The 26,424-nt window shown below is 39.7% G+C and overlaps 1 protein-coding gene and 1 long non-coding RNA gene across 2 annotated transcripts; one reads left to right on the forward strand and one right to left on the reverse strand.

The window, feature by feature from the left end:
• Positions 1 to 1,270: 1,270 nt before the first annotated feature.
• Positions 1,271 to 2,021, reverse strand: LOC113466909. Its single transcript, XR_003391163.1, has 2 exons — positions 1,951 to 2,021; positions 1,271 to 1,395 (listed from the first exon to the last, which is right to left on the reverse strand). It is a non-coding gene; the product is annotated as an uncharacterized LOC113466909 (long non-coding RNA).
• Positions 2,022 to 2,070: 49 nt separating this feature from the next.
• On the forward strand, positions 2,071 to 20,415 carry LOC103507960 (semaphorin-1A-like). Its single transcript, XM_026822684.1, has 9 exons — positions 2,071 to 2,170; positions 2,766 to 2,854; positions 3,256 to 3,397; positions 13,789 to 13,991; positions 14,745 to 14,892; positions 15,034 to 15,244; positions 15,563 to 15,599; positions 19,232 to 19,465; positions 19,857 to 20,415. Exons 1-9 carry the CDS (start codon positions 2,107 to 2,109, stop codon positions 19,923 to 19,925), a joined length of 1,197 nt encoding a protein of 398 aa, XP_026678485.1. The 5' UTR covers positions 2,071 to 2,106; the 3' UTR covers positions 19,926 to 20,415.
• The last annotated feature ends 6,009 nt before the right edge of the window (positions 20,416 to 26,424 follow it).

Here is a 26,424-nt window from a genome sequence, read left to right on the forward strand (position 1 = left end):
AGGAGGAGGAGGAGGAGGAGGAGGAGGAGGAGAAGGAGAAGAAGGAGAAGAAGGAGGAGGAGGAGGGATAGTAAAATTTGTCTTGAAGTTTAACACATCCGAATATAATCCAGTTTCACAACCTACGCAATGGGTTACGTCAAAACGTGAACAAATTATGGCCAGGACCACAAGAGTTTAAACTCGGTTCAAGATTACCTCTTGGAAGCAAACTGATAGGTTGATTTCAAACTCTTCAGCCAATCAGATTCCTCAATCCAGGATTTAAACCACGTTTAATCTCAAACCTCAACCATGATTAACCTTAGATTGTGGTACCGGCAAAATTCTGTTATATGTTATTTAACCCACAAAACACACGAGACCTTGTTTAGACTGCTGGGGTAAAGGGACTTTTTAGTCTCATTCGAGCAGGATAAACAAGGTATATTCTATTCTACCGGCCAAGAGGCCTACAATCTCATATTCTGTAAAGTGTTTGCCACGTGCGCCCTCTACAGCTAATCAGTTAATAAAAAGCCTTCTTTTCAATTATGGTGATAAAATTGTCCTGCATCCACCATCTGGCTATCGATTGAAATAACAACATTCACAGAAACGCGTGCTCGTAAAAGTACAAAATGCATACTTCATCCAAAAGGTGTATGAAAGTAAACAGAAACCGGGACAGGACGTGTTTTAAAACACTTAATTAGCCGGCCTAGTTGGCTTGGAAGGTAGCGAGGTTGTCTTGTAAGCGCTAGGTCGTGGGTTCGATTCCCCCCTGGTTTGATCTTTATCCTAAACAGATAAGGTTCGTTCTCGCAAAGGCTGGCCTTCAATTGTTTTTGGGGCGATAAGATCTCCGTTCTTACGGTTCCCTCTATCAAACTTGCCCATAATTATTTTGGACTTTTGCGACATACTGTATACCGAGACTAGTCCCTTTTCGTTACTTCTGAGTCCTCCTGTATGATATGCACGGAAAGTAATGATAATAATAATATTGATCAAACTTAACGTAGATATGTGTTGGGGTGAGGAGGAAGAGGTATAGGGGGAGGAGAAGGAGGATGCTAAGTTTATACAGATCAAATTGAACTTAACAGGCTGTTAGCTTTACAGACCTTCTAGTCTAGGGGATGAAAAAATATGGGTCAAATCCAACCCTAGCGTGACAATTTTAATATATTTATCAACAAAACTTTACACAAAAACCTATGGCAAAACCTATGTTTTTTATTCCAGGTTGATTAAGTCAGAAAGACAGTGAGAAGCGATATACTTACCACCTGGTTAAGTCCTTCTTCAACAGCGTGGTCGCGTGAGAACACCAGAGTCTTCTTGGTACCTTGTACAGCCACTGGACTTTTACTGGCAATCAGTTCTCCCAACTCAATAGCACCTGCTAGCAAACTGAAATTTTATACAGCAAATTAATAATCTTAATTAATAAATATAAAATTTTGTAATTTTTTTAAATAAATAAATATTTTGCTTTTGGACAGCTTGATTGATAGTACGTACAGCAAATCATTATTCTTATCCCCCTCAGGATTATAGGACATACTTATTATGTCAAGTAATAAAATTATTCTTATGCATGGAAAAATAAATGGAAAAAGAGGAAGATAATGGAAAGGAAAGAAAAAAATAAATGGATCTCTTACCTTTCAGTCGATAACTTGTTCAGTTTCAGCAAAACAGTTTTCTAAGAAATAATTAGTGGAATCTACACTTGTAACAGGCATCATGTTTTATCCAAAGCACAGTGATTTAAGAATGACTTTGAGGAACTATCGGTTTCACACTAGGTAATTCTTGCTTGCCCTCAAAGCCATGCTTAAAGCATTGTGATTCGGACAAAATCGAAAGAAAAAGGAAAAGCTAAAATGCAAGAAAGAAACAATTAAGTGCACAACGTTGAGAAAGGAAAAAAATCTCGATGTAGAAAGCATTATTTCCACTAACCTCTCTTTGTCATCATACAGTTTACTAACGAGGCCACATTCTCGTGCTTCAGCAGCCTCGATTTTCCGAATTTCTCAGTGCGTTAATGACACCGTTTCTGTGTTTCTGATTTCAGATAACGAGTTGTACACGGGTACTGTGGCGGATTTCTCAGGCATGGATCCCATTATCTACCGGGAGCCTTTGCAGACAGAACAGTATGATTCTATGAGTCTGAATGGTAAGTAGGAACTCTCCAGTGGCGTAGCGTGTATGTATGGCGTGTATGGCGGCCAAACAACTCAAAAGTTCACTCTAGTGCCCATAAATATTAATTGCATGTACTGTGATGGGACTTGGTAGACCTGTGCATGAGCCCTACAACGCCCTACACTTGAATTTAGACCACGCTACGCCACTGGAACTCTCCTCAAGGCATTGTTCTTAGAACTGGTATTAGGTATTTTAAATTTTAAGGAAGACCTAACCTGGAGTCCAGGCCCTGGTTTTGGAATATAGTTTTGCTGATTTTAGGTAAGAACGCTCCTCGAGTCCAAGAACTTCTTGTTCTTGGAACGGGTTTGCTGAATTTCATGACCTGACCTTAAGTCTAAGCACTCTAACACCCATATTTATGAACAAAATGCTGGCTCTTAAGTTCGTGCTAAGCATAGTCTCAAGGCATTTGATTGGTCAATTTTGACTTGAGATTGATCTAAGAACGATCATTCTTGTTCATAAATACGAGTGTAAGCCCCTGTTCCATCGGAAGATAGTGTGATAATCTGATAATGCCCTAGTTTTCACTCAAAAATCTGTTTCTTGTTCGATTTCAGCGCCGAATTTTGTAAGCTCCCTAACCCAAGGAGACTTTGTCTATTTCTTCTTCCGAGAAACTGCCGTCGAGTTCATCAACTGTGGCAAGGTAAGAATAGAAATACCTAGTATAGAATAAAATAGAGAATAGAATAGAATACAATACAATTGAATAGAATAGAATAGAATTGAATAGAATATAATTATTTTGTCTATCCTGCTCGAATAAGACGAAAAACTCGTTTTTTTCCCTAGCAGTCATCAACATGCTAAATGACGTCTTATGAAAGTTCTCCTTGTACTTACCCCTAAGCTACATCAGAAAATTTGGTCTTTTATTGTGTTCTTATTCGTGATGGCAGTTCATTTTGGGAGCTACCTAACCTTATTTGAAATTGCGTACCTGAACTAAACTTGCATAACACTATAGTGTTATGCAAGTTTAGTTCAGGTTAGCTCCCCTGTCAAAACTATTGTACTAACCTCCCGCTATTTATTTCCCCCCCTCAGGCGGTGTACTCCAGAGTGGCCCGCGTTTGCAAGTATGACCGCGGTGGCCCCCATCGGTTTAGGAACCGCTGGACCTCGTTCCTCAAATCACGACTCAACTGTTCAGTGCCCGGAGATTTTCCGTTCTATTTTGACGAAATCCGTAAGTACCATACTTGGTTAGTTTGCATGCAACCATTTTTTTTTTTTATGTTTGATAGAAGGAACTGTGTGGAAGATCTCCTCCAGGAAAACCCTATTTAAATAGGGTCGGTTTTTCTTGTCAGTCTTTTCCAGACAGCCCTATTGAGTAGGCACTAGGCACCTCATATCCTGATAAATTTTTCTCAACCATGTCCTGAATCATTAAAAAGGGGAAAAAAACATAAAAAACTAACACTGGAGGTCTTATCGTCCCGAAATCAAAGCGAGGAGGACAAGATGGGAGAAAGCCAGCCTTTCCGAGAACGAACCTTATCTGTTCAAGATGAAATTCTTCCCGGCCGGAAATCGAACCCGCGACCTAGAGCTTACAAGGCAGGCGATCTCATCTCTTTCTTTCTCTATTTTTCGCTAGCTCTATCTCTCCTATTTCAGAGACAGAGAGAGGGAGAAGGATAGAAAGAGTGAGAGAGATAGATAAAGAGAGTGAGTGAGATAGAGAAAGGGATGGAAAGTGAGAGGAACAAAGAGAGAGATAGATAAAGAGAGTGAGAGGGACAAGGAGAGAGAGATAGATAAACACGCTATCCCTAAACACCCAATGAACGTTTGCTCACAGTTTTGATTTATATTCAAAGACCTCTGGGAGAGAGAGAGAGAGAGAGAGAGGGAGAGAGAGAGGGAGGGAGGGAAGAAGATACTAAAGTATAAACAAGCAATAGAGGGAGAGACAGAGGAAGAGGACGGGGTACGTAATGCTGTACCTACCTATGTATGTAGATACCTATGTACATACCTATTTATAGCAATAGGTACATGTGTTAGGTACCTACATACCCTCCTACAGAATTTGTTTTCCTATTACCCACCTATAGGTCAACAACATTTTCAATTTATTGTCTTTTTGGGCCTGGGATGGGGAGCTAATATTGTTGCCCCAGCTTATCCATGTCCCATGATGTCTATCTAATATCAGATACCCACCCGAAGACATACTATCAATGAGCATGATGAGCCAAAGGGTTCTAGAACTGGTTCGTCTCACACAGAGAGAAAAATTAGGGTGCTGGAAGTCTAACCAAGTGACTGGGTGCCGGCACTCTAATATTGAACTCTGTATCAGAAAGCTCGACAGAATTCCAACAACCGAATTTATTATAGAATTCCAACAACATAAATAGTGGGAAGTAACCCTAAGTTACATAAACTAGTGGCACCCTATCACTATTTTTTTACTTTCTATTATTATTTTTTTTTTATTTATTTATTTATTTTTTTTTTAAGAGGTTTAAGATCGGAATGAATTGAAAAGTTGAGATTGTTGGAGAAATTTTTCTTCGTTTGTGGCTGTCTCTTAAGTTCTGAAAACTCTAATAAATAAATTATTTGTTATTGTTTGTTACCTGTTACTTATCTGATATCAATGTATGTTAAGTAGGTATCTATCTATACATAGTTATATGTATAGGTATGTGAAATAGACACAAATGAGCACCTGTGTTCCCGAAAGGCTGAAAGCGACTACTACACTAACTTAGATAACTTACACCTCACATTTCCCAAAGATTTCGACATCATTATCATCTTCATCATCACAGCAAATTTTTGTGCAAAGGTTTTTGAAATTGCAAAGGTTTCCTGTAATATTACCTACGTCTCAGGTAACTTTGTCAGAACCAAAAAAAAAAACATTACAGACATAGACTGCATGGGAATGAAGCAATGAAGAGATTAAATGACAAAAGCAAGAAAGTGGGGGAGTGAGAAAGAGAGAGAGCGAGGGACATAAAGAGGGAGGAGAAAGAGAGAGAGACATAAAAAGGGAGAGAGAGAAGGGTAGAGTTTAGAAAGAGGGAGAGATATGACATTTGCTTGGCTCGAATGATAAATAACTTTATTAATTTGTACAATTTATTATTACTATTATTATTATTGTAGTAGTTGTTGTTTTTGTTGTTGTTATTTACGGGTCCAGTAAGAGAGATATGAAATCATTAAATTAAATAACAAATGATTATTATTATCAACCCTGTGTATAACGTATAACGAGAATGTATAACCTACCATTTGTATAACGAGAACATGATACGAGTACCTGCCTGTACCTACCTATGTATGTAGTTGTAGATAATATGTACATACCTATTTAAAGCAATAGGTAGGTACATGTGTTAGGTACCTACCTATACATACCCTCCTACAGATATTGTTTTCCTATTACCTACCCACCTATAGGTCAATAACATTTTCAATTTATTGTCTTTTTGGGCCTGGGATGGGGAGCTAATATTGCCCCAGCTTATCCATGTCCCATGATGTCTATCTAATATCAGATACCCACCCGAAGACATACTATCAATGAGCATGATGAGCCAAATCTATAGGAGATTGTATTATACAGGGTGTTTCAAAATAATATATAAAGCTTTGTCCACATCCACACAGTAGCTACTCATGTTCCTCGCGAGGCTGAGTGGGCTCCGCTACTGCCAGTCACGGATTTAATCATTTGCATGGTACAATTTTTTTGACCCCGCCGGGAATCGAACGCGGTTGACCTATCTCTATTAAATACTTACCTAATATCTAGAAAACCCTAAAGTTTTTGTCGAACCAAAACATAGACAAACCTTACCTATGCATTTTCAGTGTCCGTGAACCATTAAATATATCATTTATATTATGATATTTTCCTAATGTTTTGCCACTTGTATGGCAGATGCATTTGCATGACAAAGTAGATCACAGACTAATTAATAAACTAACGCTAAGTAATATGCTCCGATACTAGGCCCGGCCGTTCTCGAAGCATTCTCAGAGCTAACATGTTACTATTAGGTACATGAGAGTGTAGACCCAAGTCACCCTGTAGATATACTTGTCCTATTTGTAACTAAAGTCTAAAAGTGTCAGCCACAATTTTCTCCATTTTTCTCTTTCTCTCTGAGATTTCTTTCTTTTTTAATTCTTTAAGTTTTTTCTCTCTGCCTTTTTCACCCTCCTCCTCCTCCTCCTTCTTTTTTTTCCTCCTTCTTCTTCCCCTCGTTCTCCTAGTTGTTCTTGGAACAAGTTTCATTTTATTTCCACCCCAGACAGAAAGTTATGGAGAGAAAAACAAGAGGGAGAGAGAAATTAAGAGAGAACTGTCAAAACAGAACTAAAAACTTGAAATGGATAGATATAGAAAACTAACTAGGAATTGGTTAAAGAAAAATTGAATAGTTCGTCATGAATTTTTTTTTTACTAAAAACTCCGAGACAAAATGTCGCGGCAAAAATAATTTAGTGCCATCAAAAAATATTTTATTTTATTTTTTCTCATTGAATTAAAAAATCTGACGTCCAGATTTATTTATATCTGTTCCTCGAGTAATACCTACTCCTTAAGGTGTGTCCACACATAGTGGACCGGACGTCGAACGATGTCGACTGAACCGTCCACATCCACACTGCCTCGACAGCATACTTTCTCGATCGACGGCCAGTCGACTATGTTTGGTCACACCTTTAGAATCCTTTTCAGGGCGCATTTTTCCTCGGTGGTTGGTACATTAAACTTTCAGTACGAGAGAGAGAACGAGAGAGAGAGAGAGAGAGAGAGAGAGAGCTAGTGAGTTCCGTTGTCTTGCAAGAAGCTACCTAGGTAGGTAGGTACTACCTATATTTTTCGCTCTAAAAGTTTTTACTGTCGCAAAACGAAAGCAAAAGTCTCTCTCTCTCTCTCACACTAACTTTTGCGTAGCTACGGTTGTCCTCCTTAAATTTAAATAACAAAAATGTTCTGAGTCTCTCTCTCTCTCTCTTTCTCTCTCTCTCTCTCTCTCTCTCTCTCTCTCTCCTCTCTCTCTCTTTCCCCTTTTTTCCCACTCACTGTTTCATTCCCCTCCTCTCTCTCTCTCTCGTCTGTCTATCTCTCTTTCTCACTCATTATTTCTTTCTTCTCCTCCCTCTCCTTTTTCCTTCTCTCTTTCTCTCTCTCTCTCTCTCCCTCTCTTTTCTTCCTCTTTCCTTTTTCCTCCCTCTTTCTCTCTTCCTTCATCTCTCCCTCTCTATTTTCTCCCTCTATATTTCTTATTCAGAGTATAATTACTGGAAACGTTACCAGGTGTCGTCAGAGGCGGAGAGGCGAGGGATTCAAAATGGCGGATTATTTTTACAAAGAAGATTTGTTCGGAGGTTCTATTTTAGATACTGGGGTAATGAGACAGTGACTCTACAACTTCTGGAGTAATATTTTATTTTTCAAAACGGAACTGCAACTGCTAATGTCTCAAAATGGAAGAGAGAAGAAGGGCAGCCGTTCCTAGAACGAACCTTATCTGTTTCAGATTAATCCGTCCTTAGCGGGAAGTGCACCCGCAACCTAGCGCTCACAAGGCATACGCGGTACCCTCCAAGCCTAATAGGCTGGCTAGAATCGAATTAATTAAAACAGAAAGAACTCACCTCTTTATTCTTTCGTTCAATAGAACACCTGCCTCTTGACTTGTCCCCCTACCAGACCACTACCCCACTCCACTGCTGAGAGTAAAGTGGAGGAGGGAGGGGTGGATTTGACCCTCTCTACAAAACTAACTTGGGCACTCTCTCACACCCACTCTTCATTTGTTCTCTACTCTCTCTTCATCTTCTTCCCCTCCTTTTTACAATTCGTTTCTCCCTCCTCCTTTCTCTTCGCCTCCTTTTACTCTTGTTCCTTCTCCTTTTCCTCCTCCCTTTCTTTATTTTCCTCCTTCTCTTACTCCTCCATCCACCTTCACTATTTCTTCTTTTCCTTCTGCACAGGTCTTTTTCTTTTTCCCGTCCTCCTCTTCCTCCTCCTCCTCCTCTTTCTTCTTCGTCACCTCCTACTCCTCTTTCTTCCTTTCATTTCTCCCTCCTTTTTCTGCTCTCTTTCTCTTTCCACTTATACTTCTTCTCTTCCTCCTCCTCCTCCTTCTGTTTCTTGCTTTTTTTTCATGCCAGCAGATCTCTCAAGTTTTAACTAACTTAATTATTTTGTCCCTTCGGTAGGTAGGTATTTCTAGCTTTACGTTTTTTTACCTTTGCTTCCCCAGGTTTCCATTTGTAGGGGAAGTGTTTTGCTTAAATATCATGCTTGGCAGAAGCACTGTGCTGTCATTTCTAATGGGTAGAGCATAACATTGTTAAAGAATTTGACCACAGAGGGAAACAATCAAAAAATAAATTGTTGAAATTCAGACTTGTCATGTATTGAAATTCAGACCACAGAGAGAATCAGAAGAAAATTACTTACGGATTGCCCAAAATGTAGGTTGCCTATATGGTACAGCATAAAATTCAGACAAAATTTACTAGCACGAGTAGTCTTCTGCTAGCATACCACTTTTTTGTCCCGGGTTCATAACCCCTTCCCCGTCACTTTATTTTTCCGCAGTACAAATAAGCGCGAGTTTATTTAAGCATAATGGTAGAGCATAGGCTTTTGAATCTTTTGATTTGACTATCTCATTTAAAACACTCAAGGTGTACGTTATGTCCGTCACTCATAATCAGATCGTCTGATAGACCTAGGTCTACAGTCGGAACGTGTGTGGCGGAAAGATCTTTCAGACTGTCTGGAAGACCTGGGTCTGATTGGCAGAAAAGGATTTTGAATCTTTTCATTCGACTGGCTTATTCAAAACAAACTAGAGTACGTTATGCCCGTCACGGTCTGAGGGTGAGTGGCGGGTATTATGCTACAATCAATTCCACGCAAAACCTGTCATGAAAGGCGACGCTTTTTCGTAAATCTCCATACTATAATGTCGTCCGAATTTCACGGCACCTATTAAAAACATGACGAACATTTTTCGGCGCGGCGCGGCGGCGCATGCAAAAAAATGACCCAGAATCCGAGAAAAAGCCCCACTTGATTTCTCGGAAACCACGCCCTCTCTCGGCGTTCACTATTTTTCCAGTCACATTTCCCGGAAATTCTCGCGAGATTCCGCGAACCAGCTCGTCGGGATTTTCAATAAAATTTCTACCTGATGTATTTCCACATGACTGAACCGTTCCGGCTTGAATGATTTGGAATTTCATGTTCCGGAAAGAATTTCAATAGGAGAGACTTTCCTAGTACCTTGTCCCTAATTTTGGACTTGAAAGGTTCCACAAAGCTTATGTTAGCCAGCGCCAGCCTAGTTAGCTTGGTTGGTACCGCGTCTGCCTTGTACGTGCTAGGCCGCCCGGGGAGTATTTTATCCTGAACGGATAATGTTGGCTTTCTCCTATCTTGTCGTCCTTCTCTTCGATTTCGGGACGATAAGACCTTATGTCCGCCAGGCAGGTATAACATCAGATCCATTATACTGTGTAGGTATACCTGTCTACTGATGTGTAGGGAACTATACAGTACCCCCCCCCCCTTCCCCTCCCTCCCCTATTAAAATAGGGTCGGTTTTTCTTGTCAGTCTTTTCCAGGCAGCCCTATTGAGTAGGCATCTCATATCCTGATAAATTTGTATTGTTTTGTACAACGCTTATGGTACCTGAGATCAATCAGTGTGATTTCTTAAGGCTTAATAATCATGGTATCACACTGACTGAGAAATTTTTCTCAACCATGTCCTGAATCATTAAAAAGGAAAAAAAACATAAAAAACTAACAATGGAGGTCTTATCGTCCCGAAATCAAAGCGAGAAGGAGGACAAGCTGGGAGAAAGCCAGCCTTTCCGAGAACGAACATTATCCGTTCAAGATGAAATTCTTCCCGGCCGGAAATCGAACCCGCGACCTAGAGCTTACAAGGCAGGCGATCTCATCTCTTTCTTTCTCTATTTTTCGCTAGCTCTATCTCTCCTATTTCAGAGACAGAGAGAGGGAGAAGGATAGAAAGAGAGAAATAGAGAAAGGGATGGAAAGTGAGAGGAACAAAGAGAGAGATAGATAAAGAGAGTGAGTGAGACAGAGAGAGGGACAAGGAGAGAGAGATAGATAAACACGCTATCCCTAAACACCCAATGAATGTTTGCTCACAGTTTTGATTTATATTCAAAGACCTCTGGGAGAGAGAGAGAGAATATTATTATTTCGTTCCGAGGGGGATTCGAATATTCGAAACTACCTCCTCCTTTTTTTCCTCCTTCTCTTCCCCTTCCTCTTTTTCTTCTCTTCCTCTTTCTCCTCCTCCTCCATTTCCTTCCGCTCTTACTCTTTTTAACATACCTGGACACATATCTACTTAATACTCACATTCACTCCCTACACACACATTCATAACACGAGTAGGTTCCTACGTACCTATCTATACTCACTCCCTAACTACCTCCCTACTCACTGACTCACTCACTCACTCCCTCCCTAGCTCCCTACTCACTCACTCACTCACTCCCAATTACCCCGAACGTTATCAAGCTATTAATTTCTTTCATGTGAATTAATTTTTTCAAAACTTGAATTTTAACATTTTTCCACCCTCATGTTCTTAAATTTTTCTTTTACCTGGATGAATTCTGAAATTCCATATCATGAATACTGAGGCTGAAATTACATTTACATCCCTTCCTATATATTATATCAAGCTGAAACAAATCTGAGGGTGAACTTTGCCTTCATTTTCATGACTTTCTCTTTCATGGCTTTTCCATATCCCTCCGCTTTTAAAGTCTCTCCCTCAGGCTATGTTCACATGAGATGCGATCTGCGAAACGGAGCGATTTGAATGTCAGATCTTGAGAACAAATCGTAGCTGTAGAATTGTAGCTGTGCGTCAGTTTGATAAAGGGAACTGTATAACAAGGAAAATTCTATCGTCCCGAAATCGAAGAGAGAAAATAGAAATCCTGCGGTTCCGAGGACGAACCTCATCTGTTTTTGATAATGTTTACCCCGGATTGGAATCGAACCCGCGAGCTGGAACTTACAAGACGGGTTACCTTTTCTACCAGTCGGTAGGTTAGGTACTTCACAATTCAAGTATCCAAGCTCAAAGGCGTGTGTACCTATCTACTTAGTAAGAGAAGATCTACCTACAGTTTATACTTTGATACTTTTATTTCCATTCCTATAGAAAATGTAAACAATAATGTAGGTAATAAAATGTAAACAACATTTCTCCAGTGAAGTTGAAGTGGAAGGCAGTGTTGCCGTTGCCTCGTGTAGTCTAGGTGAAAATAATCTGGCAACAGGGCGTGTGCTAAAATTATGGACGCGTGTCGACTGTCGACCTTTTTCCAGTGAAGTTGAAGTGGAAGGCAGTGTTGCCATTGCCTCGTGTAGTCTAGGTGAAAATAATCTGGCAACAGGGCGTGTGCTAAAATTATGGACGCGTGTCGACCTTGAAATTTTGAAGTAGGAAGCTCAAAATCCTGAAATGCTGCTGAATTCGCCCTAAGAAGTAGGGATTACTTTTTTTAAGGGGTTTGATAGCGGGAACTGTAACTGCTAAGGTCTTATCGTCCCGAAAGCAAAGAGAGAAAGAAGACAGAATAGGAGCGTGTCGACTGTCGACCTTGAAATTTTGAAGTAGGAAGCTCAAAATCCTGAAATGCTGCTGAATTTGCCCTAAGAAGTAGGGATTACTTTTTTTGAGGGGTTTGATAGCGGGAACTGTAACTGCTAAGGTCTTATCGTCCCGAAAGCAAAGAGAGAAAGAAGACAGAATAGGAGAGACTCAGACATTCCGAGAACGAACCTCATTTGTTTAGGATAAAATTTGCTCCGGGCGAAAATCGAACTCGCGACCTAACGGAACAGTCATTATATTGACCAATATTTCATAATTTTGTACCAAATGGTCGGTGGTGTGGTGGTCAACACGCTCGCCTGGTAATGAGTAAGACGTGGGTTCATTTCCCGATTCCCGGCCCAGTTATGAAGATTTATCCTCGACATTGTTAAAGAATCTGACCACAGAGGGAAACAATCAAAAAACAAATTATTGAAATTCAGACTTGTCATGTATTGAAATTCAGACCACAGAGAGAATCAGAAGAAAATTACTGACGGATTGCCCAAAATGTAGGTTGCCTATATGGTACAGCATAAAATTCAGACAAAATTTACTAGCACGAGTAGTCTTCTGCTAGCATACCACTTTTTTGTCCCGGGTTCATAACCCCTTCCCCGTCACTTTATTTTTCCGCAGTACAAATAAGCGCGAGTTTATTTAAGCATAATGCTTGTGATAATAAACGTAAAGGTATGGGGGGAGAATTTAAAAAAAGAACTTTTTTTTTTGTTTTAAATAAATAACTTTAAAGTCAACTTTCATAATCTCATTAGGGAGAGGTTCTTCTCCTCCTCCTCCTCTTCCTCTTCCTCCTTTTCTTCTTCTCCTCCTCCTTCTTTCATTGTGATACGCTGATACAGGGTGTTCTACTGTCAGGTGTCCCAATTCCCATTTATATCATGTTATATCATGTATCACCTACCCTGTATGATTTATAATACAACATAGCCAGTCGAATTTTGTTTTTTTTGTCCCCCTCTTCTTCTTCTTCTTCTTCCTCGTCTCTTCTTTTTCATCTTGGAATCCGCTCCAGCAGCCTCCTATAGGTGACTTTGCCAAACTCGGCCAAATTTCAATATTGCGAGGAACCATGGTTCTGCAGGATAGGAAAAAGTCAGCCGTTCCGAGAACGAACCTTATCTGTTAAGGATAATACTCGCCCCGGGTGGGAATCTAACCCACCACCAGCGCTTACAAGGCAGACGAGCTACCCTCCAAGCTAACCAGACTGCCCTGACACTAATGAGTTGCAGAAGTCAACTTGCAGAACCCGTGTATCACCAGGAACTCTGTTAAGCCCACCCAATCCTATGCCCACCCACTTAATCTTTGGTTTATACCCACCCCCACCGTCCCCCCAGAGGTGGAGGGGCACCCTTTCTCATTTTTCCGTTGACAAGCAAGTGATTTTTAAAAAAAAAGAGTCAAAGTTGAGCAAAGTAGATACCTATATTTTTTACGAACAAAAAACTCTTTCATGTGTGCTTTAGGTCTTAGTGCTTAGCGAAGTTTGTGACTCGAAGGAATTATAATGTGGGGAGAATTATTAGAGGGGAGGGAGAGGGAGAGGAGGGGGTCGTGGAGAAACGTCAACTTGTAAGCTTTGTTAGTACGGTAACAGGAAGTGAAGAAAATCGTGAAACCCCCGCGCAAAGTCCCAACTCTCGGAAAAAGAGACATCATAACTTCCATAATATGACTGTATTATTTTCCCTTGGAAAAAGGCCCTAAAAATACACTCACAGGTATTTGAGGCCTTTGATTGGTTAAAGAGTTCCCGCATTGAACCTGAAAGCCAAGCTGACTTATTCCATGACCTGTAGATACTGAACTGAAGCTGAAATCTTTTCTTTCTTTTTAATCTACTTATCTGTTTCACTACTGACCCTCCCATCTGCTAACCGCTAACCCTCCCCGTGTTTCTCTGTTTCAGAATCTACCTCCGACCTCATAGAAGGTGTCTACGGTGGCAACCCTGCCTCTCTCCTTTACGGAGTGTTCACAACGCCCTCCAATTCCATTACCGGGTCCGCTGTGTGCGCCTTCTCCCTGCAAACCATCAGTGATACCTTCGAGGGGAACTTCAAGGAACAGTCGGAACTCAACTCGAACTGGCTCCCCGTGCAAAGTGCCAAGGTAAGACCTTGCCTGCCGATCAGACTGTCTGACAGCCTCTCACGTTCAGATCGCCTGACATACAATTCTGTCAGACAGACCTGACAGACGGAACGGGTGTCACGGAAAAGTTTCAGCCCGCGGTCTCTAAGACGTCTGAGCTTAAGAGGCTGGCCTAAGTTTTTTAGTAACGGGGGTTTTTTTCTATACACAAAAAACTTACTCTGAGACTTATTAGGTGTAGGGGCAAACAGCCCAAAAAGATATTTTAAGCTTATACGAATCTACGAACGGGCGTTTCACACCCCCATTCGCTACAAGCTACTCGCCAGGCGAGTAGCTACTCATGTGAGGACTCGCCTCCTCACATGACCCTCACCCAGCTTGAGTTGGGTCGGTAAAGCCAGCAGTACGCGACTATCCAGATGTTCACCTATCCGGAAACCAATAATATGGACCAATGGAAACTAAAAAAACATGATAAATGAGAAAGCATTACAAAGGAGGCTCTTAGTCATGCTGTCATTCCAATCAAAGTATCTGCAAGCTGCATCAAAGTATCTGAGTTATGAAGGACTTGAAGGAGCCCCAACTTCACAAATTAAGCCAGAAGTTCGCAATCAAAGCAACGGGGGACACGAAGATCTAAATAACCATTTTTTCTTTTCCAGGTACCAGTTATGAAGGAGCTCCAACTTCACAAATTAAGCCAGAAGTTCGCAATCAAAGCAACGGGGGACACGAAGATCTAAATAACCATTTTTTCTTTTCCAGGTACCTCTATACGGGGTGTTTACAACGCCCTCCAATTCCATTACGGGGTCCGCTGTGTGCGCCTTCTCCCTGCAAACCATCAGTGACACCTTCGAGGGGAACTTCAAGGAACAGTCGGAACTCAACTCGAACTGGCTCCCCGTGCAAAGTGCCAAGGTAAGACCTTGCCTGCCGAGTTTAAATTTGGGCTTGATTGTGTTTTTGGAGGCCCCGTAAAGGACCTTTTTTTCGAAAATCGACAGTTCATTGCACCACTAGTTTCTAATCCTTCCATGTTCTCTCTTCACAGACGGTTCCGTGACCACAGAGAACCTCACCCTAGCACATTACACAGTGGAGACCCTCGTTCTTGCCGTGGTAGCGGCATCTTTTGCCGCACTGGTGGTAGGATTCGCGAGCGGCTACTTCTGCGGTAGAAAATGTCACAAGGAGGATGATGATAATCTACCCTATCCGGACACGGAGTACGAATATTTCGAACAAAGACAGAATGTCAACGCGTAAGTATGATCTATCTTTTGTAGTTTAACACTAAATTCACCTACAAAACCTACCCTTTTTTTCTCCCAGTTCCGGTTAAACGGGGTACCTAAGTTATAATTCAGATTCTCAGGGCCGAATCCTGTAATAATATTTAGAGTAGGTGCTGTATCCAAAGCCAATGTCAGCCCGAAGCAATCACTCCAGCTAGGGCTGATTGAGAGGCTGACGAAAAACGCCGACCCCGTTTATTCTTGGAACTAAAAAAAACGACACAACTTAAAAAAGATGACCAAGACTGAATTGGGAAGACTTTAACCACTCTTTTACATTTTCAGTCGCATGTCCGAGCCCAAGCTCCTGCCCCAGGAAGAGGTCACAGAGCTTTTTTTCAATTGGGTGGTACGGTATGGTGGAATTGTATCTGAGGCAGCTTAAGGATGATTCATGGGGACTTTTTTTTTCAGAGAAAAAGGTCTCAACGTGTTCTATCGCCTGGGAAGAATTATTGTTTTCTCAATGTAGATCTTATATTTTATCTTCTTATCTACCTCAGTTGGTATAAATAATTTGTATGGTATAAGTATAACATGCCAGTCTTTTGCTTCCACAAGATTTTATACAAAAACAACCTACATAATAGACATTTTAGTAGCCTCGTTTTATGTTTTTAGAAACGAGATCAATTTCAAGGTTTACTCTACAGGGAATAGAGACTTTTGGGCCACCCTGTATGATATAATTCGGCAAATATTTTGTGCATATTCGGGTTTCAGGGTGGTTCAAGTTTAGCACAAACTAGACTGCTCAAATCTACGTAATATGAAATGGAAAAGGAACGAAAATAATGGAAAAACATGACGACTTTTTTACTTTCCTTACTTATCCTATAGAAAGGAAAGTAATGGATATCCTTATACATTAATTCTCTTGTACAAACAATAATTTTAATTTTCAAAAGAAAGGTTCGCAATAATTTTAATGACTAGCTTTAGGTTTCGGTTAATTTCAAATGAAACTCGAGATACTTGGTTCTCAATTGATCTTTGGTACACTGAGGTAATGGGAGAAAGGGAAACATTAGAAAAGATGCTGAATACAACGAAAATACTGAAATGTCAAGCGAGATCTTTGGATTAGGAGGCGACCTCAACTTTTCCGACTTTAAGAAAGAGATACTTTCATCTTACTAATAGACACAAACATAATTATAGGATATGTCATAATATTATGTACGTAAGTAAGACAGGTAGAAAATAATACCTACAGTACAATAAAAAATAATACCAATTTTACATTAAATTAGTAAATACCTAGGTACAGGGAAAAAATTAAAATGAGTATTTTGAAGTGAGAATATTTTGTTCGTTAATATGAGACCTTTTTATAAATCACAAAGCTGAGCTACGTCTAGAGTTCAAAACAAATATGAATATTTGCTGAAGAAAGGACCTAGGAATTGGTATTCCAAAAGAAATTTGGCATTTTGTAAATGTTATAAGGTAAAGTTCCAGAGAAAAACTTTGAAAAACATTGCATGACCTTTGTAACAGTCACGCTGACGTCAAAATATTTGCAAAGTATGAAGTTGATTTCAGTAATAGAAACCTGATTCTCTTTTCCGGTGCTTCTATGTCTTGGGTTTTAACTTTCATCTTACTAATAGACACATATTTATAGGATATGTCATAATATTATGTACGTAAGTAAGACAGGTAAAAAATAATACCTACAGTACAATAAAAAATAATACCAATTTTACATTAAATTAGTAAAAACCTAGGTTCAGGGAAAAAATTAAAATGAGTATTTTGAAGTGAGAATATTTTGTTCGTTAATATGAGACCTTTTTATAAATCACAAAGCTGAGCTACGTCTAGAGTTCAAAACAAATATGAATATTTGCTGAAGAAAGGACCTAGGAATTGGTATTCCAAAAGAAATTTGGCATTTTGTAAATGTTATAAGGTAAAGTTCCAGAGAAAAACTTTGAAAAACATTGCATGACCTTTGTAACAGTCACGATGACGTCAAAATATTTGCAAAGTATGAAGTTGATTTCAGTAATAGAAACCTGATTCTCTTTTCCGGTGCTTCTATGTCTTGGGTTTTATAAGCAATCTGCGAAAAGCTGAGTGATTTACAATTTATACGCGTGAAATATGGCAAGTAGTAAAATTAACATATTTTAAAATGCAGTCGAATCTCGATATAACGGTCTTCAATAAAACGAAAAACTCAACAAAAAAACCTTCTGTTCAAATGTTTATAGCGAAATGTCACTAGAACCAAAATTCACAACTCACAAATCAGTTACACTCTGAAATTTCGTTATATTGAGATTCTACTGCAATACAGGATATCCTGCAGAACAGATAGGGTGTTTTTGAATTTAAATGAACTAATTTCCTAGATGTTTTGAACATGTTGGCTAAATTTCATCAAAATCGGACCAACCGTTCAGAAATTATTACTAAACAAACTCAGCAGAGGGCTGTCTCTCACGTATGTAAGTGATTTTTTTTCAGGTTCTTTAAAGTTATTTTATGACCCTTTTGGTGATCGAACCCAAGACCTTCTATCTAGTGAGCCAGTACACTTACCATTACTCTTGTGTTCGTCATCGTCACTATCAATATTGAGAATATCTCCCTCCTGTTTCTTCTGACTGGAAGACTTGGGATCTGATCGTTCTTCATGTTTACTCAGCACTTTGCCTGCAAAATGAAACAGAGATTTAAGTTTCAGAAATAAAACACCGCGCCAGGAGTAAAGCTGTGTCCACACATATCTAGTAGACGACCGCCCATCGATGAGGTGAATCTATGTTGTCGAGGAAGTGTGGACGGTTTCAGTCGACATCGATCGACGGTCGAACCACGGCCGTCGACCATGTGTGGACTGTGGACACAGGTTAATGTAGTTCCCAATGCATCAATGAAGTTAACCGATGTTGCGCGTGGTTAGTATCCAGATGGATGACCACATCTGGGCGATCCCTAGCTGTTGATTTTTCTCGGCCCCACTCAAGCTTTAAGAGTTAGTGAGAGGAGGCATGTAGTTTGTTGCCGAATGGAGGGTACCTAAAACCCTCGTGACTAAATGACAGTTCTTCATTGACAAGCAATAGTGAGATTTGTAAGGAGGCATTTGGTTGAATGCTAAGTTTGAGGATAGACTCATAGAAGATACTTACTAGCAGGACAGTCGGGATGGTTACCCGTGGCCACATTCTGAGCAAAAGCTTTCTCCTCACTCCATCTGGGTGAATTGATAGAGGCACACACTCCGTTATGCTTGTCCCAGGCACAGTATGGATCCTGCAGCCCGACACATTCGCTGAAATAGAAAACCATTCAGTTGTAGACGGGACCTAAGATCAAAGTGATGTAGAAGTGAACGAACGAATTGTAGAAGTGATCTTCTTCTTCCTAGCCTTTTCCTATTTACATAAGGTCGGCGTTTCTTGTTTGTAGAAGTGATCCAATTGCCCCAGTAAAAAAAGATCGCCAGCCTAGTTAACTTGGAGGTTAGTGCGTCTGTCTTGTAAGCACTAGGTCTGATCCCCTCTCGGGTGGCGACAGGATAGGAGAAAGCCAGCTCGGAACGGCTGGCTTCTCTGTTCGCTTTCAGGACTATAAAACCTTAGCGCCCAGTAAAAAAAGATCGCCAGCTTAGTTAACTTGGAGGTTAGTGCGTCTGTCTTGTAAGCACTAGGTCACGGGTTTGATCCCCTCTCGGGTGGCGACAGGATAGGAGAAAGCCAGCTCGGAACGGCTGGCTTCTCCGTTCGCTTTCAGGACTATAAGACCTTAGCAGATATAGTTCCCTCTGTGGCGCTAGCTAGGGCTGATTGAGAGGCTGACGAAAAACGCCGACCCCGTTTATTCTTGGAACTAAAAAAAACGACACAACTTAAGATGGCCAAGACTGAATTGGGAAGACTTTAACCACTCTTTTACATTTTCAGTCGCATGTCCGAGCCCAAGCTCCTGCCCCAGGAAGAGGTCACCTATGCAGAACCAGTCCTCATCACTCAACCTAACAAACTTCACTCACCCAAAGCCACCCTGCGCAAACCCCCAGGCTCCCAGGAGAACAACCTATTCGCCCAGTTCCCCGGGGTAGGAGGGGTCGGGGTGGGAGATCAGGGGTATTATGCCCCCGCCCCTGCACCCCCCTCCCGGCCACGTGACCACTTCGGCACCCTGAGGTCACAACGAGAACATTCCAACAATAAGGTAGGTTATGACGTCAGAAATGGTAGGTATTTAAGGGGTGGTTATAACTGTTGAGTTTTTTAGTGACCAGGGTTTTACCCTCCATTCGACGGAGACAAGCTACCCGCTTGTAAGGTCGGGAAAAGCCAGCACTGCCAGCAGCTTATGCGATTGCCCAGATGGCCTGCTGGTTATTGAAATATTGGCAATTGAGTGCAAACATTCTGTTGACACTGGGAATCTAACCCGGGACCTTCTGTAAACAAGCGCGTTATCCACGTTACGATTTTTTTCCGCACAAAATGTCCTGTAGGCAATGTAATTTAAAGAGGAAACACTCTACACACGAGACGTTTTTTTCGGTACGACAAGTGGAACAGGGTCTAACTTATGTTTCATCTTCTCATTCCAGAGTGACCTAGGCCCGGGCTACAGGGATGGGTTCGGCACTACCCGCAGTGTGAAGAAGGTTTACCTCTGAGATGGAGGGGAGGAGGCAGGAGGCAGAGGAGGTAGGGGGAGGGGTCATCATCCTCTTGCCACCTCTAGCCCCGCCTCCTCCAGTTCCCCCTCTCCCCCGTCCTCCTCCCCTAGTCCTCCGGCCACGCCCCCCTGCAGTTACATCTACCGCACCTAAGTCACACGGTATATCTAACGCACCTAAGTCATCCAGTATAGACAGCCAATATCCCAGACAGCAAACGTGACAGCATTTCCCCGGTCAAACCATCAACCTCCAGATCCGGAATCCATCGCGGTAAAGGTTCTCCCTATGTTGTTGTAGTAGCCATTGCCCAAGTCAAACGGATTCAAACTCCTTCTTTAGTTGCTAGTCCCAGGAATTCTGACACATCAATTGGTTTGCCATAAATCCAGAGGTGTGAGTTGTGTGGGCTTTGATTGAAGGTTCTTCCCATAGGTACTTTAGGTGTTCTGGAGAACCTAACACAATGTACAGTTAGTAAACCACCACGGAGGAAACTGTAAACTATGGTGGGACAGTTTACATTAACACTAGGCCCGTATACGTGATTTTAGTGGGGGAGATCCAAATTTTTGGAGTCCGATCCACAGTAGAGGATTAAAAGAGAAATACGGCCCTTGTTCAACACGAAATGGAAAATGCTGTAACTTATAATTACCAACTGTATATCAGTTCTTACCTGTTCCTATGAAGATGACATCGTAGACTTTACCGCTTGGAGTTTTGATCTGAGGATCCACAGCGATCTGGGTGAATCTATAACTGAAATTGATATAACAAATACATCATATTATATGACGTTAAAATTACCAACGACCTGAGTGAGCTAGACCATGTTCCTTGCTCCAGTAAGTAAGTAAGCAAGCCTGTGTACCTAATATGACGGCCACTCACGCACAGACTTAGGTCTTAGGTCTCAAGCTTTTTCCGCCACTTACGTTAAGACGGTGTGACAGACCTGGGTCTGTGGGACCGCGGGTCTGAGCGTGAGAAGCGGGCATTAGGCAAGTACTTAGGTAGTCAAACTGATACTTTTAATTTTCAACTTCTGATAAAGGTCCGTCCATATTTTTCGAAACTCTTGATATTGTAGTGACGTAGAGCGTAAAAAATTGATTCATTCATCGCCAATATCAAAGAAAACTCAAGGTACATACAATAGACAATAAAATATTTAACGGAACCAGGGGGGCCATTTTGAATGAATTTCATACTCACTTGGTACTAGTCTTAATGACAATTGGCTGACCGAAGAAAGTAGGCACGGACTCGTCCATGAGGGAATGTGTCTTGATAAAGTTGAGTGTGAGGTCAGGCAAGGTTCTGGAGTCATTCACACACTGTCCGGGCCTAGGGTCCGGTACCTGGAAAAGAAAAAATGGTTATTTAGATCTTCGTGTCCCCCGTTATTTCCCCGGTCAAACCATCAACCTCCAGATCCGGAGTCCATCGCGGTAAAGGTTCTTCCCATGTTGTTGTAGTAGCCATTGCCCAGGTCAAACAGATTCAAACTCCTTTAGTTGGTAGTCCCAGGAATTCTGCCACATCAATTGGTTTGCCATAAATCCAGAGGTGTGAGTTGTGTGGGCTTTGATTGAAGGTTCTTCCCACAGGTACTTTAGGTGTTCTGGAGAACCTAACACAATGTACAGTTAGTAAACCACCACGGAGGAAACTGTAAACTATGGTGGGACAGTTTGTAGTCCAAGGAATTCTGCCACATCAATTGGTTTGCCATAAATCCAGAGGTGTGAGTTGTATGGGCTTTGATTGAAGGTTCTTCCCATAGGTACTTTAGGTGTTCTGGTGAACCTATCACAATGTACAGTTAGTAAACCACCACGGAGGAAACTGTAAACTATGGTGGGACAGTTTACCCCTGGATATGAATGTTCATGTTGAAATGATTCACATTTACCTCTGAAAATGCTCAGAGACTGTGTCGTACGGTCTCCCAGCATATCCAGAAGTTAACAATCACTTCAACATGAAGAATTAGTAAACGTTATGCTGTCTGGGATATTATCGGTGAGACGGTGAGTCTGCTGCGGATAATCGAGTGTAAACTGTTGCCCCAAAATACGGAGCAAATCCAGAAGTTAACAATCACTTCAACATGAAGAATTAGTAAAGCATTCCATGTGTATTCATGAAGCGGTGTAGTAAACGTTATGCTGTCTGGGATATTATCGGTGAGACGGTGAGTCTGCTGCGGATAATCGAGTGTAAACTGTTGCCCCAAAATACGTTCTTCAATTAAACGTTTTCAACGGTTGAATCCGTTGAGTATCCGGAACACAAGCTGACATCTCGTTATCCTAAAGTAAGACTTGGAGCGGCTTAGCGGAATAATGGTACAAGTTTTGATAACGATAGAAAGCTATATATTTTCGGACATGTCTTATCCATCTGCGCATTCGCAAGACATGTCCGAAAATTCCAATTTAACATGAGACCGTAAATCCGTAGGTTTCACTTAAATCTGACTTAGGGGATATTTCGGCGGAGTGCCAAAACTCATGTTTTCCTTTTGTTTTTTGTTATTTAGACAGCAGGTAGTAGCGTCAGATTATGTACGTAATTTTTTGATCTTTTTATTTTATTATTATTTAAAATCTCTCTGTAGATGTTTTGTCGGGCTATGGGAACGCCAACCTTGTAGCCCGCCCGTCTTGTTTTTGTATTTTGTAAAGACTTAGAATTCTGTTTTAAAAGAAAGAAAATGAAGATTTAACTTGAAGTTAACTGTGAAATTAAAATCCTTCGTAATAGATGTGTACATATAGCCAAAACCACGGTTTTATACCTTATCAGTAAAATGAACGATCCACTATTGAAGGGTCCCTTTGTCTACCCAAACCATTTCTCTATGTTTACAGTTAAATTATAGTTGAGGTTTCTTTTAGAGGTTTTATATTTAGAAAGTGTAGAAATGATATATTTAAATTATTAAAAAAGACTACGTATTTTTAATTATTTTTTATTTGTAACGACGACAAAATTCATTATATTTTTATAGTTTGTGTCTCCTTTTACGACATTTTTTTTCTATTTTAGAACCTTCATTTTATCTTCTTACTTTCTCATTTTGTTACTTTTTGAGAAGTAATTTTTTCCTTTAGTCTTTGTTGAAATACATATTATCTCGAACGTCATGTAAGAAAAACGCCTATGTATTATATTATGATGGTATTAGGTTATTTGTAGCCATATTAGTTATTATTGGATTATTTAAACAAATACAGGGTCCAATAGTAGAACTGTCGGGTGCTGGTCTTTTTGAAATGCTAATTTATACATTTATGCTTTCAAAAACACCCTATCTGTTCTGCAGGATATCCTGTATTGCAGTAGAATCTCGATATAACGAAATTTCAGAGTGTAACTGATTTGTGACTTGTGAATTTTGGTTCTAGTGACATTTCGCTATAAACATTTGAACGGAAGGTTTTTTGTTGAGTTTTTCGTTTTATTGAAGACCGTTATATCGAGATTCGACTGTATTTTAAAATATGTTAATTTTACTACTTGCCATATTTCACGCGTATAAATTGTAAATCACTCAGCTTTTCGCAGATTGCTTATAAAACGGTCTGACGTCACACATATTTGAACTCTTTCATTAGAACGGAAAATAAAAATTGAATTTTCGACCTTTTACAGTTATTTGGAGTTTTGACCTCAGATTTGGATTTTTCCCAAATTTTTACATAGGAATCGACCATTTATTTATAATTTTTACCCATTTGACCTCAGATTTGGATTTTTCACTACTTTTTACGTAGGAATCGACCATTTATTAATAAATTTTACCCAATTGCAACTGCTCCATTGGGCAAGGTAAACCTGGCTTTACATAGGAATCGACCATTTATTTATAATTTTTACCCATTTGCAACTGCTCCATTGCTGATTCAACCAAAAGACCTACAAGTTTGACTGTAATTGACTGGAATGACAAGGAATCGAACTTAACCCAACTTCTCATTATTTCCAGATAACGGCAAAGTTCTCAAGGCCGTAAACGCAGACTCTGCTGATTCATCAGAGAAAGTCAGCTCCGTATTGATCGAAGAGTTACAAGTATTTCCACCAGGCGTACCAGTTCATAATCTGAAGATTGTGCGCGCATCACATGCGCAGGATGGTAGATTAGTGGTAGTGACTGGGGGAGAGGTAGTGTCACTAGCACTGCACAGGTGTTCTAGTAGCAAGATAACTAGTTGCAGGTGAGTAATACCTAGGTCTGCGAATTCTACAATCTCATGACAAAGTGTTTTTTATCTTCTTTTTTCAAAAGGTTTGATAGAGGGAACTATATCTGCTAAGGTCTTATAGTCCTGAAAGCGAACAGAGAAGCCAGCCGTTCCGAGCTGGCTTTCTCCTATCCTGTCGCCACCCGAGAGGGGATCAGACCTAGCCTAGGTCTGCGAATTCTACAATCTCATGACAAAGTGTTTTTTATCTTCTTTTTTTCAAAAGGTTTGATAGAGGGAACTATATCCGCTAAGGTTTTATAGTCCTGAAAGCGAACAGAGAAGCCAGCCGTTCCGAGCTGGCTTTCTCCTATCCTGTCGCCACCCGAGAGGGGATCAGACCTAGTGCTTACAAGACAGACGCACTAACCTCCAAGTTAACTAGGCTGGCGATCTTTTTTTACTGGGGCAATTGGATCACTTCTACAAACAAGAAACGCCGACCTTATGTAAATAGGAAAAGGCTAGGAAGAAGAAGATCACTTCTACAATTCGTTCGTTCACTTCTACATCACTTTGATCTTAGGTCCCGTCTACAACTGAATGGTTTTCTATTTCAGCGAATGTGTCGGGCTGCAGGATCCATACTATGTGCTTGTAAACAGAATATTTCAAACTTCATGTCTTAAATGGACACAAGAATGTTTTGCGGATGAAAATGAGACGAAAACACTACGTGAAATTATTCCACGAGAAAAAATTAATTTTCATAACTTCTTAAAAAGTAATAAAATCTTAATTTTATATTATAATAATTACTAATGAGTGATTTTGATAGATCAAATATAAATGAAAAAAGTAAAAAGGTGTTTTGATTTGTCCGCAAAAGGTGCTGTTTCCGTTTCGCCATAGGTACTATTGGAGTAAATGAAATATTTTTTGTAGAAATATCTTTTATAAAATGAAAATATTACAAGGAGAGAGGTTTAAAAACAAATCTTTAAGAGATCAACTTCTTCATTACAATCATTACTAAACAGTTTGACTTTAATTGTAAAGATTTGAAAGCAAATTCCTTTCCGATTTGTTCAAATTCGTTAAATTACATATCTCATAAACTGGCGCCCAACCACTGACTCGAAAAATTATCCCAAAAATTATAATAAAATTAGATACCTAACATTATACTTTATTTGAACATTTCAAGATAAGCTTTGTGTCACTCTAATATCAACATTATCAACACCTCTTCTTGTAAGTTCAAAATTATTTTTTTGTTCAGTTGCATTTGTCAAATAAATTTGAAAATATAATTTCTTTATTACATCAATTTGAGAAGTGCACTTAATCTTTTTTTCCGAAAGCTATTCTTTATTTTATCTCATACGATATTAAATTTATTGAAAATGTATTCTATTTTAAAAATTTCAAATATTAGTCAAGTTATTGATTTCAAATTTTAATTTCCACTTGAAAAAAGCTTGGTTTAATGTAATGTGTTAGGAAAAGCTTGCTGCATATCATGTTATAATAATATGGCATTGGATTATTTGGAACATTAGAACTTGTCTTTGATTTGTTAGTAAAAAGGAAAAGTACCTAATAGATTGTTGATCATAAATATCCGCGCAAAAAATAGATTGTGGGATAAGGAATGAAGAAATGTCTTCTATTCCAACATGATATGCTGAAAGCTTTTGATATTATACTCAGGGCAAGATTATACGTTCTACAGATGGATAATATTTTTCCACTCGCTATAATTTCTTTCTTTTCAAATATTTTCTTCCTTATAATATGTATGAATAATACTTGACGGTACTCGGTCCACTAGTCAACCAACACAATTTAACGAAAAAAGTACGATCTCATTTGAGGGAAACATATACCTACGTAGTATACTTATAGGTAATTGTATTCCTTAGCTGAAAAAAAGAACATGATAATTTTCATGTTTCTTTCATTTTGTTTAATTTTACTGGATTTGTCTAACTTGAAATAGAGGCGTTTATTGTAAACACTCTTTAACTAAAATGTGAATTCAGTTGATGATATTGTATCTCACATGTATGGAAGCTAGTTTGGAAAAATATAAATTATTTTATAGTTTCGAAGCAATATTTTATACTTATTACAAATAAAATTATGTTTTAGTCCTTAAAATGGAATTATCTTATGTGTACATTTAACTTATCTAAGAAGACATTATTTTATTAGTAACTACTTTATCCAGTATCTTTTTACGATTATTATTTCTAAAATTACAACTTTATTTCTCTCATACCTATCTACATAATATA

The sequence above is a fragment of the Diaphorina citri genome, unplaced genomic scaffold (assembly GCF_000475195.1).
Source record: "Diaphorina citri unplaced genomic scaffold, Diaci psyllid genome assembly version 1.1 scaffold355, whole genome shotgun sequence".
In the NCBI taxonomy this organism is placed as follows: Eukaryota; Metazoa; Arthropoda; class Insecta; order Hemiptera; family Psyllidae; genus Diaphorina; species Diaphorina citri.

Excerpts from the sequence above, each read along its gene's own strand:
- LOC103507960 (XM_026822684.1), top strand. The coding sequence starts at position 2,107 with ATGGATCCCATTATCTACCGGGAGCCTTTGCAGACAGAACAGTATGAT. Across the intron at positions 15,245-15,562 it reads CAAAGACAGAATGTCAACGC|TCGCATGTCCGAGCCCAAGC; the intron begins GTAAGTATGATC and ends TTACATTTTCAG. Across the intron at positions 19,466-19,856 it reads GAGAACATTCCAACAATAAG|AGTGACCTAGGCCCGGGCTA; the intron begins GTAGGTTATGAC and ends TTCTCATTCCAG.